This window comes from Sorex araneus, chromosome 9 (assembly GCF_027595985.1).
Source record: "Sorex araneus isolate mSorAra2 chromosome 9, mSorAra2.pri, whole genome shotgun sequence".
Taxonomy (NCBI): Eukaryota; Metazoa; Chordata; class Mammalia; order Eulipotyphla; family Soricidae; genus Sorex; species Sorex araneus.
Window position 1 is genome coordinate 28,990,145 of NC_073310.1, and position 20,503 is coordinate 29,010,647.

The 20,503-nt window shown below is 40.5% G+C and overlaps 1 protein-coding gene and 1 pseudogene across 4 annotated transcripts in view; both read right to left on the reverse strand.

Annotated features, from left to right (window-relative positions):
* SLC35F3 (solute carrier family 35 member F3) overlaps window positions 1–20,503 on the reverse strand; it is a 528,189-nt gene that overhangs the window by 59,386 nt on the left and 448,300 nt on the right. For all 4 annotated transcript variants that reach the window (XR_008631432.1, XR_008631433.1, XM_004620368.2 and 1 more), the window contains 3 exons: window positions 10,148–10,367; window positions 2,894–3,019; window positions 425–617 (listed from right to left, as the gene is read on the reverse strand). Coding sequence is in view for 2 of the 4 variants with exons in the window: in XM_004620368.2 (XP_004620425.1) it covers window positions 425–617; window positions 2,894–3,019; window positions 10,148–10,367 (539 nt within the window). In the remaining 2 variants the exon portion in view is untranslated. The remainder of the gene's footprint in view (window positions 1–424; window positions 618–2,893; window positions 3,020–10,147; window positions 10,368–20,503) is intronic.
* Window positions 13,109–13,687, reverse strand: LOC105943420 (geranylgeranyl transferase type-2 subunit beta-like; annotated as a pseudogene).

A 20,503-nucleotide genomic window follows, 5' to 3' on the forward strand; every position in this document is an offset into this window, starting at 1 on the left:
GATGAAATCAGGGCAAAGCACATTTTAAACTGCTTTTCTCCCTAGGATCAACATGACATCAAATAATAATGATGATGACATAACTGCTGATATTTATTGACATTTTTTTTCATGTATCCTAAGTGCAATGTGCATATTACTTTAACAGTCACTTACTACTGCATAAAAAATGATACTAATAGTAGGTAACATGTAACAGCCTGAATTATTACAGGGAAAATGATTTTGGAACTAATATTTAGGCCATCACACGAAGTTCTTACTTTGTATAATAGTGCTCTTGAAAATAAATGGGAATTTAAGGGTAATAATGGGTGATTATTCTCCTTTAGGGAATAGTATTTGCAGTGGTTTCCCTGAGGCCATCTGAGTGTGCTCATTAAATCATTCTTTTTGGAGATTCTGATAGGTGCTTGCTACTTACTCAATAAGAGGATTGAAAATCCACAAAGGTTTCCCCATGGAATGTCATCAAAAGAGCTCCAATATTCCACTTTGGTAAAGTAAAGGATGACAGGAATACAGGTGATGAAGAGGATGTTAAATACACCCAAAATAGACAAAAATAAGGCGGCTTCTCCAAACTTAGCACTGCCCAGAAGCAGCTTGAACAGAACCTGCCAATAAAACAGAGGGGAGGGATGAAAGTTTTCCTGGAACTCTGACCACTGCAGCAAGTTGACCAATCTGGGACTGGACCTAGTATTAGTGCCATGTAACGGGTAAATTGTACTTTACTGGGTATGCAGTGAAGGGCATAGGATTTATCCTATGCACACCTGCACACATATTCACTCTCACAGTAGGATGGAGAGTTATTATCTGACTACACAAAGAATGACTTCAAGCCTAGTGAGGAGACCTATGTCTCCTACTTTGTCTATATTGTATCCATAACACAATATCTCAGTGTCAGGGCACCTGGAAAGGAAGAAACCACATATATTTGTAATATATTGTAGTAGCAGACATTTATATTCTTAGCAATGACTCAAACTGATCTTGTACAACACAGCTAGACAACTATTGCTCCCAAAAAGAGATTTTGTCTGCAAAGACTTACTCCTCTACCCCTGATTTATAGGTGATTTAACTATTAATAGTTATAGTCTCCAATTTCAGAAACATCAGTTTTAGCAGAACATATCCCTTCACATATTTCAGGCATATGAAAGACCAGGAAGAGAAGGACTGCAGGAGGTGACAGTTAGCCTCATCCAAGTTTAGTGAGGTGGTACAGTGTGTATCTTTGAATTATCATCGTGTATCTCTTTCCTGTATCTTCCTTTTAGAGTCAACCCACAACTTTTCTTTTATTCCTGAGATTATATGCAGGACACAGTACTTTTCGCTTCCTATCTTTTAGCTCCTCTCGATAAAGATCAGGTAGTGTAAGGGATTAAAGCAAAATTCCAATTATGGAAACTCCTTTTTATGTGCTCTCCACTTCTCATTAGAATATAACTAAATGAGCACAGCAGAATGTGAATGTTCAACATTTCATTCATTGGAAAAGCAGCTTTGAAGTCTCAGAATGGTGCTAAGACTATAACAATTTGTTGCCTTGGTGTGTTCCAGATATGTGTATGTCTGTGACTACAGACATGAAGGCAGGATGCTAAGGAAGATACAGTTTTTTCACATTCTCGAACCATAGCACATAAAATACATTAGTCACAGGGCCAGAAAAAAAGGCACCAGCTTATGACTTTTACTTTTGTTTTACTTTGAGGCTATGCCCAGCAGTTCTGGGAGTATGGAGGCTATTATTTTTTTCCTGCTTGGAGCTTAGGGGTTGCTTCTAAGAAGTTCCTGGGGAACCATGTGGTAACAGGGATTGAACTAGAACTCATACATGTGAAACATGCACTCCAGCTCTTTGAGTTGCCTCTTTGGTCCTTTTAAAAATAACATACCACGGTACTTAATTTTTTCTGACTTGGAAGGTTCAGTGAGAAATGAGACTTTAACTTGGTACTTATGGAACCTTTGGACTGTGGATCCACATTGTAAGCCAGTTTCCAAATTTTCAAACCTGAAAGTATTCACTTTTTCTCTTTTTGGTCGCACTTGGATGTGCTCAAAGATTACTCGTGGCTCTATGCTCAGGGATCATTCTTGGTGGGCTCAGAAGACCATATGGGTTGCTTGCGATCACATCTGGCCATGTGCAAGACAAGCACCCAATTCACTGTACTATCATTCTAGCTCAACATCTGTATTCTTTATTGTGGATCTAAAAAGAATGAGAGAAGAAAAAAAGGAGATAAAAGGGCAAAGCATCAAGGAGTCAGGATAAAGTAAAGGAGCAAATAGTAACAGACCAGAAAGTAGTGATAAAAATTTGATGTCCCAACAAGTGTTGGTGAAGAACTACACAGTGATTTCCAACAGTCAGTCAAAAGTATTTTATCTTATACAATAGGCATGATTTTTAACTTGTGTAGCCTATAGTCCATACTTGAAATATACAAGGATTTGTGTTGAATATTGGCAGCTACAAAAATCATAGGCTAAAAGATTTAAATGACAAAGCTGCATTGATGTTCAAATGTTTGGTTCAATCTGGTGGCAAATGATCTGATCAAACACTGAGCCAGTGATTGAACATCTCTGGTTCTCCTCTAGACTCTTTAAAATAAGGAAGCCACTAACATGACATTTGGGATGAGTGGATAGACACATGGACATGGATAGAAAAGTCTAGAAATTTTAAGCTCAAAGCATTTGCATGTTCTATAAGTTTCAGTTTACCTACTGCAAACCAGTAAGACCTGTGAAGGCATGGGCATCAATCAACAAAGAAATTTTTATGACATCCCTAAAAGTCATAAAACCCATGACTGGCACCCATTATCTCTCACATGAAAGTGCTAGCTCTGCATGCAGTTACCTTGTAGAGGGCAGACATGGATGCAGAGCCCACTACCAGTGCTATGCCGATTACAGAGTGACTGTGGAAGCCATCTGCATAGGTCATCATCACAATCCCAGCAATGGCAAGGATAGCGGCCACGATCTGGAAGGAAGGAAGACAGTGGTGGTCAGAAGGAAGAATTGGTGGTTAGGGGGAGGTGGGGAGTTGGATAGATCATCTAAGTGCCAACAGGGTAGAAAGGATCATGAGAGTGTCCAATAATATCAAGCATTTCCCATGTGTCTCCCCCTGAAAATAAGGCAAGGCTGCTGCTCTCTTGTTTAAATATTGTTTTTGTTTTGAGAGACACTCAGCAAGCTTGGTATGACCATGAAACTGAGATGTTTGGCCGGAAGGAGTCATGCTCTGACTTTAGTATTATCTGGTAGGTAGTTATTGTGGTTCTTGGGAACTTGAGAGAAGGAGGTCATAATCCTACAGACAGGTTATTTGGGCAATGTCTGGAAATCATCTCTCAGTTCCTTCCTAAACTTTTGAAAGCAATTTCTATAATCTTGATTTTGTATCTGTCAATATCAACAGAGGGAAGAGCTAGGGCTATGAATCTTGCCCCAATTTTTAATGCCAGGAGTAAGGTCTTCTGATGAAAAGCCATCTGTTGCCTAGGGACATAATATTAGTCCTCACTCCATAAGTGAAGTTTCTTTTTTCGTGGCTGCTGTAGCTTCCCCACACTCACTCTGACTTTTGGGGTTGAATGGAAGCACTAGGAAGATGTACTTGTTCCAACTGTGGAAATACAATCATCAGAACACAGGAGATGGGGTTGAAGCAATAGTACAGCGGGAAGGGTGTTTGCTTGTCACGCGGCAGACCCGGGTTCAATTCCCAGCACCCCATATGGTCCCCCGAGCACCTCCAGGAGTAATTCCTGAGTGCATAAACCAGGAGTAACCTGTGAGCATCGCCAGGTGTGACCCCAAATGACAGAAAAAAAACAACAGCACACAAGAGATGAAATACTTGGGAGAATATTTTTCTTCAGCATAGAGAGGAAATCCAATTCTAACTTGATGAGGGGCTATAGCTATGCCACTCACTGGGTGGGAAGCAGATGCTGCAAGTTGAAGACAGTGAAGGCCACAAAGAAATGTCACTACATGTTTCAGCAGCTTGGATTTACAAGAATTTAATCTTTCGACAGATCATCCCAAACTGACCTGACCTGCCTATAGCAATGAGCTCACATTCACTGACTATTTATGAGATAAGTAGTTTTAGATATATATGTAATATAAGTGGTTTTAGATATATAATATATATTTTCTTATTTTAATTAATTGTTAAAATAGAAAGGTCTTTATCATTATTTTATTGTATAGATGTGAAATGTAGGTTCAGAGAGGTTAACTAATTTGTCCAAAGTCATAGAGCTTGTGTGTAGCAGAGCTAAACAGCTGTCAGTGTGACTCACACTTTCCTGAACATATATACATATACACATTTATGAATTTGTATCGTAAAAGAGTATGGATATTGACAGTTATTTTAATTGTGGGTTTTCTCTGTGGTTTCAACATAATATTTTAGGTTAGCAAAAGGTAACATGGGTGAATCTTGCACTGCTTTGTGTTAATAATTCACCCACTGTATTCCTCAGGTAGTCTTTTCTTACATCCTCCTATAGCTCAGGACTCTCAAAAGATCAGGTAAATGTAGAGTGGTGAAAGCCAGATCCTAGTCTGCCTAAATCTTCTTTCTGGCTTAGAGGCTCACTTCCATCATCTGCTTCATTCTGATCACATAGTACACAGATTTGATGTTCAAGTGCCACAATCACTGAGCACAGCTGCTCTTTTAGAGAAACAGCCGAAAACAAGCAAAAATTCAAGCCCCTCCAAAAATAATGGATAACAAAAAAAGGTAAGTGTAAAAATAAGCAGGGAAAAAGAGGCTCTCTCTTTTTGGGGTGTGTGTCTTAAACAACGCTTAGAGGACTCAGTGGTCACTCTGGGGGAGAGCCCAGATGCGTGGGCCTCCACAGCCCAATGCATGGAACCGCTGATGCAGTGACCCTGGGGGCTGGAGAGGCGTTTGGTACTGGAGATTGAACTTGGGGCCTTGCACAAGCAAAGCATGGACTCCAGTCTTGAGCTCTCCCAGCCAAGTACTAACCAGGCCCGACTCTGCTTAGCTTCTGAGATCAGACGAGATGGGCGCGTTCAGGGTGGTATGGCCGTAGACTTGAGCTCTCTTTTGGCACTAAATGGTTCCTGCGCCAGAGGACACACATAATGCAAAGAAGCTGCTTTAAAAAGCCCAATGAGGGTAGACATCAGATCATTGGAGAGAAAAATATTACAAATGAAAGGGGGGTTGGAGAGAGGGAGTCAAAACACAGTTTAATTTCAGATGGTTTGGTTCACCTCCCAATTTACTTGGGTCTTCTCAGATTAGGGATGAAATGTGAGGAAGTGGAGAAGACCCCTACAGATTTACAAAGCAGGTTTGCACCTCTTTCTCTAATGACGAAATAATAAATAGTGAATAGATTTCACCCAAACTGTACAGTGCAGCATTGCCGAGGGAAGGAGTTGGAGGTGTAAGAAGCACCAGAGGCCACTGGCCTGCTTTCTGGTTAATGTATGAGGAACTTTGGTCCTGTGGGTTCATTCTGACAGATGTCACTGGGGGACAGAGAAGCCTCCTGGCATCCTTTTGTGGGAACAGGGAGAACTGGGCAGTCTCACAGTCATAGGATCAAATGATCAAGCAGCCACTCTTGGGTACCAGATGCCCTGCTGAGGGTACCAGACCCTCAGCCCTGATTCTGGGCCAGAGAAATGCCCTAAAGGTGTGAGCCAGTCTCAGAAGCTGCCTCATTCTGTACATCCAGATAGCGAAGGTGAAAGCATCCCTATAGACTGCGCAGGGCAGAGCCCAAGAGTCCTTCCAAAAGCAGAGTCATTCCTTTGGGGAGCCAAATTCTAGTTTTAGGAGGTATCTTTATTTGACACTAAATTGTATGTGATTTCTCTGGTTTACATTTGCCAGTGTGTGGTCGCTAATTCTCCAAACTCAGATGTGCTGTTCAGAGGACTGTCATGCTTCCCGAAACTGCACATGCTCTTTCTGAGAGGTCAGAAGTCACTCGAGGTGGTGGTCATGGAACCATGTGGTTCTGGGGATTAAACTGGTCTCCTATATAATTAGTGTATGCTTAACCTGTGAACTACTTCTGTGGCCTCATTTAATTTCATAATGGTGAACTTACTTGGGCTGGAGCAATAGCACAACGGGTGGGGCATTTGCCTTGCATGCGGTCGACCCAGGTTCAATTCCTCTGTCCCTCTTGGAGAGCCTGGCAAGCTACCGAGAGTATCCCATCCACGTGGCAGAGCCTGGCAAGCTACCTGTGGCTTATTCGATAAGCCAAAAACAGTAACAACAAGTCTCACAATGGAGAATTGTATCCAGTCTCACAAACTGGTTACTGGTGCCCGCTCGAGCAAATCGATGAGCAATGGGTGACAGTGATACAGTGATACAGTGACCTTACTTGAATGGGCACCTCCTGTAATATCCTCCTGCATACATTCCCCAATCACAGCAGTCTGAGCAGGCGGGAGTTGGAAGGCCCCGAACATCAAGGAAGGAAGGAGGAGAGGTGGGTTCAATACTGCAGGGAGGTGCACATCTCAGCTCCATGCTCCTCCTGTCACTTGCTAAACCAGGGGTTGTCCCCTGCCAAAGTTCTTCGTATTTGAGATCTGTTCAGTTAGGGGTAATTTTGTTATTTTAGGTCATAAGCTGGCAGTAAGCTCAAGGCTTACTCTTGGCTTTGTTCAGGAAAATCATTGCTGGTGGGACTCCGGGGACCATAACAAGTATCAAGGATTGAACCTAGGTGGGTTCATGCAAGGCAACCACACTACCCACTGTATACTATCCAGTGTTAAGTTAGGGACAATTATGAAAAAGGGAATAAATCAGACTAATTTGATTTTATTTTGTTTTAGGACCATGCCAGGTGATTCTTAGGGAATCCTCCTGGTGCTACTCAGGGACCATATGTGGTGCCAAGGATTGAACTGTTGTTGGCTGCATGCAAGGTAAGAGCCTGCATTATCTCTCTGCCCCATTAGACTAATCCCCCCCTTTAAAAAAGTTTACCTTTTTATTTAGAAACCACAGACAAATTTTTAAATGTACTTCCCTAAAAAATTGCTTCCTAAGTTTTATGCTTTTCTTGTTGACTCAAAGAGTATGGGAGTTAGAGATGAAATCTTCCCTCCTGATTATTTCAGAGGCTGCAAGAGGGTCCAAGCTGAGTGTTTTGTCTTCTGTGACATGCTCAAGCAGTAGGGTCAGAAACTGGAGTTATTGAGAGATGGATTCTGTAAGCCACAGAAAACCATGCAACATTTGGAAACATCAGCTTGAATCTGAATGAAACAGAAGTACAGAAGTACATGTTGCAGGGGGTTGAGTCCACCTGAGTTGCTATTAAGCTTGCCCTCTTGCCCCTTTATCAGCTCCTCTTGTCTTGAAAGCCATACTGATGAGGGTGGTTAGATCGGTTGTTGAATAATCAGAGCACCCCTTCTATTTTTGCTGAGAATGGGTAGAGATTATCTCACCCAGTTGATCCTTCCTTCATCCAATTGCTGACCCAAGGGTCTTCTGGTGAGTCTTCAGTTTTATAAGAGGGCATACTTCATGCCTTTAGAATTTTACTTGTTCTCATTCTGTTGCTGCTTTTGCAACACAAAGCTGCCTTTCTGAGTGCTTGTTACCTTCTAAACACCGTCAACAAATTACTTGGACTGTTCCATCAGCCCCATTGAATTAAGAAGGAATAATAAAAATTTCAATATTAATAAAAGATAACATCGAGTTATGAGTCAGGCTTGCATCTTGTTTTAATCTCACAAGTGATTTATGAATACTAATATTCTATTTAAAATTGAGATAACTCAGGGCTCAGAGCTGCTAACTAATTTGCTCTAGGCTTGACAGCCTTTGAGTAGGTCCAGGATGCCAACCTTGATTATCTATCAGCGTCTAGACTAGAATTTATTTTCTTTTGTGTGACAATCTGTGCCTGAAGAGCCTGGAATGCATTAAAAATCAAAAGGTGACACAGGAGTCGACTTAGGGGTCTTTCCATAGTCATCTTTGATGCTACGTGTGACCAAGTTCTCTCCAGCATTAGAAGATATATTTGTGTCTTTCTGCTCTGTTCACACAAGTGGACCTGCTGATGTTTTCCAGGAACTCATCTTTTGTGGTTTGCATAATTGTCTGAGTGGCTCAAGGTTCTCTCAGCAATCTGTTCCACAATGCTGAGACTTGCTGTGTTCTCTACGTCTCTCTGATTCACAGGCTTGTCTGCAAGCCCTAAAGGATAGGGACCCTTTATGTCTTTGGAATCTACCCAGAGGAATGTGCTTGCTGACCCAGTAGCAGTTGAAGAGAAGTCTTAGGAGAATTTATGTACCAGATAATGTTATCTCGGACTTAAAACTCCATCTGCTTATCAAGGGAAATTGAGTCATTCTGGCCAACTTCTGGAGTATCTTAGAGTCTGCAAACTCTCTGAACTCTTACAGATGAGCAGAGGGAGGTCCACCAGGGCTTTGAGTGAGAAGCTTTTAGAGGACCATTCACAAACTTCTCCAGGGAATAATGAGTATCAGAGAGAACCACAACCTAACAGTGCTCTACAGATCACAATATTTAATTACCAAAACAAGCCCTGTGGCCCTGAGTTTCATTGCCAGCTTAGGACTGAAGGCTTCAACATTGAGCTCTATTCCCAACTGATCAGTAGGTCAGGATGGATAGACCACTTCATAGCTCAGGGATGTTAGTGGAAAACTTTCTTTCCATGTATAGCAACAAAGACTCGGAAGCACCAGAAGCCTCTGTGTGTTTCACATATATTTTCACCTCCTTCTCCTAACCCTATCGACAGAGACCACAGGACATCTGGGTCCCACGGTGTCCAGTAAGGTCGACTGCTGGACAGATTATTGCTGGAAGGACCTGCATTTCTTTTGGAGAGCTATTAGATCATTTATTTGCTAAAAGCTTTTCTGGTGGTAGCACAGTGAGTTTTTATTCCAAAATTAACACTCAGCCTCAAAACAAAATTTCCCCCTACTGAAAGCTAAAAATATTGCTCAGCCGTTGACTCATGTCCCCACTGCTGTTTGAGTAACAAGGTGGGCGTGAATTCACCACTAGGGTGATGTCATTGCTCCCAGGACAATGACAAGTAAAGGGTCTAGAGTCTGCCCCTTGCTGGGGACAGCCTGGTTTACTCTAATGCAACTTCCCATGAGAAGAGCTTTCCATTTCACGGCTTGTTTCCATGGTGTGAGGGTGCAAGAAAAACTGAGCAATGCACTCCATTCAAGAATTACATGCCACGAAAAGGACAAAAGGAGGATTATTAGGACAGTGATGATGGGACAGTGGCAGTCAATGACCACCAGGGGGAGACAACAGAAGCCACTATGATTCTGTCAATGCTGTCACCTCTTAGTGGGCCTCCTGAGTCGTCGTTGTGTATGTGTGTGTCTAATAGCAGATATTACAAAGTAGTTTCCATTAAATATAAGTTAATTTTAGTCAAGTGTCACAACAGTTATATAAAATGTGATCGATGCACTAAGCCTTGGTTTTAACAGGAAGTAATTTAAGGAGACACCATTTCACTGTCTTTGGGGTATAAAGAAAGTTACACTGTCTCTCTAAAATGTAGATTGAGCAGAAGTGTGTCTGTCCTATTTTGCTTCAGTACACAAGGTTCAAGCAAAAGGATTGCCAAGAATTTGTGTATGTGTAGAAGCACAAGATTCCTTTGGCTATGGGATATGTGGAAGCAGAGAGACTCCACATCAGCAGAGAGGTTGAAGCTGCCCGTTACTGCAGCCTGTGAGAGGTGAGCAGACACGGAGGAGGGCATGCATCATCATTCCCAGGACTAACACCCACTTGCTACAAACTTTAGGGGAGGCTTGTTGAAATGCCTGAAATGAAAGGTGCTTTAAATGAACGTGGTCTAGCCAGGGTTTGCAAACAAGAAGGAGTGCAAGGCAAAACAGGAGCAGGTGCCTCTGTCCGGCTCCTCTTGTGCTGAAATCAGAAGAAAAGTGATCAGCAGCTTATGTTTATGGTTCAGCGCACAGAGCTAAGCAAGGCAATGGCAGGTTTGGTTTGATCTGACTGAGTGAGGGAGGAAGACAGATAATAAGGACTTACCCTCACTCCCATGAACCTGTCCCTGAGAACGATCCATGAGAGCAAGAACACAAAAGCTTTGTTGCAGCAGAACAACACGGAGACATCCGTAGTGTTTATTTTCTTTATTGCATGTAAGTACAGGTAGTTTGTGAGTGTCCAAAGAACACCAAAGGGTGCTGCCTTGGTAAAAAACACCTTCAATGTCAAGCCATTGTCTCCAAAAAATCGACAGCATTCCCTAAAACAAGGAAAAAGAGGCAGTGTTATTATATTCTTGGGTTTAGACAGACCATCTCCCCCTTTCCCCGTTTCCCCCATCATGGTTTAGCAAAATGGAAAGATGTAAGTTCAGATCCTTTTATTATTTTTATAAATATTTCTATGAAATTTCTTCAGCTGTGGCCCAGTGAAGAAAATGTTACACAATAATCTGACATCAAGGATTGTTCTTTCTGTCCATCTTAGGTTTGGATATTTAGCTCTAGCCTAAAGGTAATGATGGGATTATCTGAATTAGGTCTCTTCTACAGTGACTGACTAGAGCTTCTGTCACTTGGTCAGTATGAGAAGGAAACCACTGGAAATTGTTCTTTTTCCTTTTTTGTGAGGGAGGGATAAATACTTGAAAAGAACTCATTCAAGTACTAAAAAATTGGGGTGACTGTTCAGGGAAAGAATAATTTATTGTGCATCATGGATTTATTTTTTTTGCTGTCATCCCATTGTTCATCGAGTTGCTTGAGCAGGCACCAGTAACGTCTCCATTGTGAGACTTGTTGTTACTGTTTTTGACATGAATATAACTTGTTTTTTATGTAAATAGAGTTGATACATTCCAGTAGCAGGGGCTTTAAGTTTCTTCCTTCTATACATAGGTTGTGTGTTCAAGAATGCAGATATCAGAACCAATTGAGGTTATAAGAAAGCATGAAGGGCCAACGATGAACTGTGAGCAGCTGTGACTGAAAGGATTCAGCATTGTTCAAGGGTAACTAACTGTACTGTCTGCACATTTTTTTCACAAGACCTCTTTTCAGATTGTCATAAAAGGGATAAACATCTCAAAGAGTTCAGCACCTCAGGAAAAATGAGATGACTAAAACAAACAAACCAACAATACAAAACAACTACCCCTCCCCCAAAAAAAACAAATAAAGAAACAAAAATAAAACAGTGGAAGAAAAATTTTCTGTGTCATTCTAGATTCTGGGAGGAAAGGCTGTTGCTATTTGAAAAACTGCTTAAGAAAAAGAAAGACAGCCTTACAAACTTTCACATGCAGAGGAGGACAACAGAGTGTGGGGGACAGGAGGTCAGAGTGTGGACAGCCCCAGGGGGGGGCTTGGCCTACAGCTAGCTGTCCAATGATTTGACTGTTGAAGTGAAAATTTATTGCTCTGCGGGACCTGATGAGCAGGCCAAAAAAGAGGAACACATGAAAATATGTGGGCACTTTCTGCCTTAGTGTGAAGAAGCAAAAATGATTACTGTCTTGGGTCTAAGAGCCAGGCAAGGAGACACTGCTATTCACTGCCTTGATTTGGGGAGAAAAAATCATTATTCAAAATGGGCCTGATGAATAGGCCAAGGAGAAGGATAATAGAAGAAATGCTACTCCCCCCGCCCACCACCACCACCATAAGACTGAAAGGCAGGATCCAGCAACGCTGATAGAAAGTGTGTAAGGACGGGAGTCAGCAAAACAGCACGTGTAATTAGAAAAAGCCAAACACACCAGCAGAGGGGAATAGTTGTGACCCTTGCCACATGAGATTAAAGTAAGGCAGTGAAAATGGAAAAATTGAAATTGCCAAAGAGGATTTGTTGTAATTTTGTGTGAGATAACAATTACTTCAAATTAAATCTGCCTTTGACTATTGTAAACAGTGCAGCAATGAACATACCAGTGCAGATGTCATTTTGACTATGCTTTTTTGCCTCTCCGGACTCAACTATAGAATATTCAGAGGAAAAAAAGCTGAGTGAATGGTGATGAGTTTTCTGAGTTTCACGTTGCTTCTAAACAAACACTAGTTTTAGATCAATAACTTAGTAAGTTTACCATCAGAGCAATATAATGGAATCCGTTCCATTTTGACTTTATATGAAAGCTTTCATTTAATCAATAGATTAATATTTGGTTTTGCTATGTGTTATCACAATACGTTTCAGCTGAATTGTTTATATATATTTTTAAAGATCATTTTACAAAGACCTTTCCCTTGGGGACAATGACCAAGGGCAGCATCCTTCAAGTTTGTGATTAGAGTGGCTCTAAAGTGATGTTGGTCCCTGAAGTATTATCAACAGGAAATGCAAGCATTCTTTTTTGCCATTAGTGGCATCCTATTTTAACTACCTAGAGGTTACCCATCAGAAGAAAACAGGACACAAGTAGGGTTGTCAAACTTCAACTAAAGAGCATAAAAATTGATTCATGTCTTTCAGGAGCCATCTAAATTCAATGAAGTACTACTTTCTGCAACTCTCTGCTTAGTAATTCTAAAGTGTGATATCTATACAAGTGTCTGTGGGAGGGAGGAGGTGGCCCATCAATACATAGCCACGTCTGCACTCCAATTTGTTGACTGGAAGTGGGCATTTCCCCTGCACATGGAAAAGTAAAGATTTATGGGGCCAGTTAGAGTTCTGTTCTGTTAGCTCTTTGGAGGACTCATGGCCAGGACTAAGAACTTATCTGGATAGATGCTGGTTTAAATGAAGACAAGATGAGTTTCCCTCTGGCTAGCAAGTCTTGTGTTAGTATTATTTTTATATATGTATATACATGTATATATATGTATATATACTATACAGTATGTCTTTTATTCATAACATATAGTTATATAATTTATGAAAATAAACACAACTATATATAACATAGTAACATAGTCATTTACATTTGATAAGCACTTTTCACAAACATTAACAAATATTAATATGTGTAAATCATATTAAGCAATTTTTGCACTAATACATCTACTTTACTAATTCAGGCTAAACATTTACTCTTTGAAGCACTTCTGACATGCAGCAACAGGACTAATTGGATTAATTTGTTGTTCTCCTGAAAGTGAGAATCCAGCAATTCCAAATACAGTATGAAAAGGATATACTGTATCTTTTGGACTGTCTGCAAACCCTGTATCTTCATTTTCATATACTATGATGAAAAACCACAGTTTCTTTCTATCAATCCAATTACTCTTAAGGAAACCGACATACACTATGAATAAAATATATCTGATAGCTTCTCTGACCTTACATTAAGTTTACCTGATGTTAGCTGCTGTTCACAAAGCCACAAACTAAGTAAATCAGAATTTACATGATGTTCCTGACTAGTAAGACCTGTAATCCTGTGCAACAATAGATCTGCCCAGCATGACATACAGATCCCATTTTACAGCCAAATTCACCACCCTAGTTTATATACGGCAAAACAAACTTGATTGATTTTTACCCATTAATAGAATTCAACTCCCCTAACACAGTTGAAGTGGCCACTTCTCAGAGAGATAATCTCCTATCAATTTCACTCCAAATGTCTCCAGCAAAAACAAAAACAAGAAAATAAAAAATAAAAAAAATAAAAAGATTAAAAAAAGACGACTTTAGGATTTTGGGTTTATAGAAAATTTGAGCAGAGAGTACAGAATATTTCCATATACTCCCTATCACTATCATCCCATTGATCACCGATTTCCTTGAGTGGGCCAAGTAACATCTCCATTCTTCCTAGCCCTGAGATATTAGCAGCCTCTCTTTATTCATCCTTCCTAAAGGTGCTGCATTAGCAGCTCTTCAGGTTTAGGGGAATGAGACCCATCATTGTTACTGTATTTAGCATATGAATACAACGCAGGGAGTTTGCTAGGCTCTCCCTTGCTGGCAGTAGTAAACTCTTGATAGCTTGCCAGGTTCTCTAAGAGGGAGAACTAGGCTATCAGATGTCTCCTGCTTCTGGGAGCTTGGTTTTATAGTCTCTGGATGTTGGCCCTTGATGGGATTACACGGTCCCAGGGGCAGTTTCTGGGTGTGACTGCCTAGCTATTGGAAAATGGGGGATCTGGGCAGAAGAGGCTCAGTCCCGATCTGAGCTCCCTACTACCCCTTTATTCTAATTAGTACTTTTTTTTTTTTGCTTTTTGGGTCACACCCAACGTTGCACAGGGGTTACTCCTGGCTCTGCACTCAGGAATTACTCCTGGTGATGCTCAGGGGACCATATGGGATGCTGGGAATTGAACCCGGGTCGGCCTCGTATGCAAGGCAAATGCTCTACCCACTGTGCTATCTCTCCAACCCCTACATTTTTTCTTTTAACAACTTAAGGCCCACAGGGGTAATGATTTGGGTTCATTTCCTGTAGGTACTCCTACAAACAATATTTGTATTCATCTCTCCTTGAACTATAAGATGCAATATAATCAGCACCTTTGTTTCCTAGGTTACAAGGAAACAACAGGATAGAAGAATAGAAGTTGCTCAAAATTAGAGTGTAAACTAAGAAGAATACTTAACATCTTAAGGATAATTTTTTCTTGGGGGATCCTTTTCATCATCATTTGACCAACTCTGAAAGACTTGCCCAAACCAAACATGCACTTTGTCATACTCTGGTCCTCTCTTTCAGAACCTTTATTAAGTTTTTTCATTTTATTTGAACACCAGAATTTATAGTTATTCATAGTTGAGTGTTAGACATACAATGGTCTAGCACCAATCTCACCACCAATATCAACTCCCTTCCACCATTGTCTCCATGCTCCTCTCCTGCTTTCCCCCTACCCTGCCTGCCATCTTGACTGACACATTAATTTTATTTTTGATTTTGTTTTTTTTGTGTCACACTAAGTGGTACTCAGGACTTACTCCTGGCTTTGTGCTTAGGGATAACTTCTCAAGGTCTCGAGGGACCAAATGGTCAAACTCAGGTCTGCTGGATATAAGGCAAGTGCCCTACCCATTGCACTATCACTCTGTTGCCACTGACTGGCACATTTTCAAGTTCAGCTGTTGAAGTTTGGGTCTCATGAGTTCAGTGCTATTGACTCTGGTTTTTATAGGTAGTGATACCACTCTTCACCTATACACCCATGTCCCCTTGATGCCTGCCCCTAGTTGCTTCCCATCTGGCTCTTCTTACTTCCTATTTTGATTTCTTTTGTTTTTATTTTTGTTACACCCTGCAGTTCTTGGGGGTAAATCCTAGCTCTGCACTCAGAAATCACTCCTGGTGGATCTTGGGGAACCAGATGGAACCCCTGGGGATGAAAGCAGTTGGCTATGTGCACCTCTTTTGATTTCTTTCCTTCTCTCTCCTCCTCCCTAAAATTGGGGGTCAAAGATGATCCAAGCATCCCACTTTTTATTTATTAATTTTTTATATTTTTGTTTTTGGGTATTGCACAGTGGTTACTCCTGGCTCATTCACTCAGGAATTACTCCTGGCGGTGCTTGGGGGACCATATGGGATGCTGGGAATCAAACCCAGGTCGGCCACGTGCAAGGCAAACACCCTACCCGCTGTGCAGCTCTGGCATCCCATTTTTTAATACATTGCATTCTCTCATCCTATTATTCTATATGCCACATATAAGTGATCTCATTCTGTATTTGTCCTTCTTTTGGCTTACTCCATTTAACATGAATGTTTAACATTCTTCCAGTTTCATCCACATTTTATTCAGAATTGTCAGTTGCATTCATAGTCATCATCTCAGCCTCCCACCTTTCTGCTCATTCTAATCCAGTGTCTGCTTCCATCACTCACATCACTCAACCCAAACCTCAAAGCTGATTCCTAAGGACCTGTGGTCACTAAATTCTTGAAATATCTTAATTGGTTTCCAACTGAGGACATATTGACCTCTCAATATGCCTCCAAAGTATTTTCCCAGGGATCCATTCTAGTTCCTCTTTTTTCACCCTGTATTTGTACTACACTTGATCTTAGCCAAAAGGCTGAGAAACAATACCCTATATTTGTAAATAGTGACTGAATAACTTTACATATATATATATTACATGTGTGTATATAGAGACCCTCTGGTCAAGATTATACACAGCAGGTAGGGCATTTGCTTGCACGTGTCCAACCCAGGTTTGATTCCTCTGTCCCTCTCAGAGAGCCTGCAAGCTACTGAGAGTATCTTGTCCACACGGCAGAGCCTGGCAAGCTACCCATGGTGCATTCAATATGCCAAAAACAGTAACAAATCTCACAATGGAGACATTACTGGTGCCTGCTCAAGCAAATCAATGAGCAACGGGATGACTGATACAGGGATATAGTGATACACACACATATGTATGTGTGTATAATTTTGACCAGAGGGTTCATATATATGTATGTATAATTTTGAACAGAGTATACACACATATATAGTTTTACTGATGCTATCTATATATATATATTTTCTTTTATCCCCACCCACTTACTCTTCCTCTTTTGTCCTCTCTGCATCTTCCTCCTAACTCCTCCCCCTTTCTCCCTCTTCCTCTCCTCCTTTTCCCTCACTTTTCTTCTCCTTTTCTCTCCCTTCAGGTACTGATGCTATCTATATTACATCCTAGCACTTTAAATGCTACCTTCCCAAAGAAATATATCATCCACTTCTCTCACATATTCTTACTGTGAACCATGATACATATTTCTATCCAGAATAAGTATATGGGGATAATTCTTTTCCCCTTTCCTCTTTACATATTAAAACCAAGGCCTACTGATTATTTACTCTAAATATTTATTCTTTATAGAGGCCTCTAACTCTTCTTACCTGGACTACTGCTACTGCAATCAAGTCAAACTACTCTTTTATTGTTCCTTCAATCCATTCCACATTTTATGCTACAGGGAAGTTCTCCTCTTCCTTCACATTTCATTTGGCTACTGGTAAAGCCCCTTATCAGATCACGGCCTTATTATGTTCTTTAGCTTTTCCCACCACTACTTCTTTTGCCCTTTCTTGAATTTAAGTACTTTAAATTCAGTTTTCTTTCGTGAATTGAATCTACTTTCTTCCTCTCCTTTAAATTTCACTGAATTCTCTACTCCGTTTTCTTGAAATATACTCATCACTCCTGCCTTTTAAAAAAGTCTCTTTCCATCTATTAGGTATCAGAACATATGCACCTTTGATGGTACAGTCTTGATATCATTGCTCAAATGTCCCTACTTTTTTTTTTTTTGTCACGCCCGGCAATGCTCAGGGGCTTTGCCAATACTGCTGGCTCTGCACTCAGGAATTACTCCTGGAGGTGCTTGGGGGATCATATGGGATGCTGGGGATCGAACCTGGCTTGGCCACATGCAAGACCACGTGCTGGCCACATGCCCTCCCTACTGTGCTATCACTGCAGCCTCAAAGTCTCTACTTCTTATAAAAACTATAGGATCCTCTATTAATTGCACTTAACATTCCAATGGAGGATGATCAGTTAAATGCCATATGGTCCTTACACATTTACTTCATATTATAATCCTAATATATATTACACATTGATCTTCCACAAAAATTTAGGACATTTAAACAATGATGTATAGATATAGACCTTATCAGATGATGTACAGGTTGTCAGTATTAGAAATTCCAGAGCTTTAAGTAGTAATTCAAACAGCATGGTGGGCTGCAGCGATAGCACAGCAGGTAGGGCATTTGCCTTGCACGCAGCCAGCCCAGGTTCAATTCCCAGCATCCCATATGGTCCCCTGAGCACCGCTAGGAGTAATTCCTGATTGCATGAGCCAGGAGTAACCCCTGTGCATCGCCGGGTGTGATCCAAAAAGCCAAAAAGAAAAAAAACCAGCATGGTAATGGACTAGAAACAGACCCACAGACCAATGGTACAGATTTGAATATTCTGTCACAGACTCTCAAATATATAATCTCTTAATCTTTGACAAAAGAGCAAGAAAAGTGAAGCGGAACAAGCAAAGCCTCTTCAACAAGTAGTTCTGGACAAATTGGACAGCTACCTGGAAAAAAATGAACTCTAATCTGTCTAATCCTGTCTAATCCATGTACCTGAATCCATAAGATACATGGAGGAAATGTAGGTAGAATTCTCCATGACATTGAAGCTAAAAGTATCTTTAAAGATGAAACACCACTGACAAAGACAGTGGAAACAAACATAAACAAGTGGGACTACATTAAACTAAGAAGCTCCTGCACCTCAAAAGAAAGTCATCTAAATACAGAGAGAGCTCACAGAATGGGAAAGAATATTTACCCAATACCCATCAGATAAAGGATTAATATCCAGGATATATGAGACACAAGTAGAATTGTATAAAAAAAAAACCTCCAACCCCATCAAAGAGTGGGGAGAAAAAAGGAACAGAAGCTTCCTCAAAAAGAAATACAAATGTCCAAAATACACATGAAGAAATGCTCCACATCGCTAATCACTGGGGAAATGCAAATCAAAACAACAATGAGATATCATTTCACACCACAGAGACTGGCACACATCCAAAAGAACAGAAACAACCGGGGGAAAAAGGGACACTCTTTCACTTTTGGTGGGAATGCTGATTAGTCCAGCCTTTTTGGAAAACAACCTTCAAAAACTAGAAATTGTCCTTCCATATGACCCCACAATACCACTTCTGGGAATATATCCCGAGGGTGCAAAAAAGTATGGTTAGAAATGACATCTGCATTGCAACACTGTTCACAATAGCCAGAAACTGGAAACAACCCGAGTGCCCAAGAACAGACGACTGGTTAAAGAAACTTTGGTATATTTACACAATGGAATACTTATGTAGCTGTTAGGAGAGATGAAGTCATGAAATTTGCTTATAAGTGGATGGTCATGGAGATTATCATGCGAAGTGAAATGAGTTAGAAAAAGAGGGACAGACATTGACGGACAGCACTCATTTGTGGAATATAAAATAACATAATATGAGACTGACACCCAAGGACAGTAGACACAAGGGCCAGGAAGATTGCCCAATAGTTGGAAGCCTGTCTCACAAGCTGGGGGAGATGGCAGCTGGAATAAAGAAGGGATCACTAAGTCAATGATGGTTGGAGGAATCGTTTCAGATGGGAGATGTGTGCTCAAAGTAGATAAAGGACCAAATGTGATAACCTCTCCGTATCTGTATTGCAACTCATAATGCCCCCAAATAGAGAGAAACAGTATAGAGGAAATTGACTGCCATGGAGGCAAGGGGAGGGTTGGAAAGGGCGGGAGGATACTGAGAACATTGGTGGTGGAGAATGTGCACTAGTAGAGGCATGGGTGTTTGATCATTGTATGATTGAAACTCAAAGATGAAAGCTTTGTAACTGTATCTCATGGAGATTCAATAATGAAAAAAGAAAAAGAAAAAGAAATTCCAGAGCTTTAAAAGACATGTGAATTTTTTGGATTCAGTCCTAGTGTATATTCACATTTCTTAGGATTATGTGGGTAATGATGCAGTTTATGTGAGGGATGCCTGCCAGACAAGGTTGCATAGTTCTAAAAGTACAAACCTTGGTTAGTTTTCCCACAGTAGCACTGCATGTCTGTTTGCTTGATAGTGTTAACACTGCCACCTGGCATTTATAGCTCATTTGGCTTCTTAGAGTTGATATTGTGATTCTTGTTTAACTTCAAAATCTTGAGGGAGTCACATTATTTGAAAATTTATGCATAAGTAAAACATTAGTCATACTTACATTTTCTTACAGCAATTTTGCATTAAGATGTTAACTCTACTGTATTAAGTTTTTCCTCAAATGTTTCTTAGGTGCAGTTACATTAGAGAAGTTCACATGGCCTGTCTTCTCTCCCTCTATCGTTCTTCTTCTTTGAAGCAAATTTTAATTATGGCAATTTCCGTATAATATGAAAATTACTATCTTAGCCATTTGGTTTTTCTTCTTTGTTTGTTTTTGGGCCACATCTGGTGATTCTCAGGTCTTGCTTCTGACTCTTCACTCAGGGATCACTCCTGGCGAGCTCAGGGGAGCTTATGGGATGTTAAGAATCTAACCCAGGTCAGTTGTGTGCAAGGCAGGCACCTTACCCACTGTACTATTGCTCTGGCCTCTACTATCTTAGCTGTTTTTAAGTACATGTTACAAGAGTGCTAAATGCTTTCACCTGGCTGTGGACTAATATCCAGAACTCAAATTCTTTAATCTTAAAGACTGAAACTCTACTTTTAAAAAAGCTCCTAATTTATCCTTCAACAAAGCTAATGACATCCACCTTCCTACTTTGTCTTTCTAAAAATTAAATCCTTTGTCATTTACATTGGACCAGATGTTATTTGAGCTTTTAAAACTTGTTTATTTCATTTAAAATAATGTCCTTAAGATTCATCCATGTTAAAATATAACGTGATCTAATTTTCTATTTAACTGA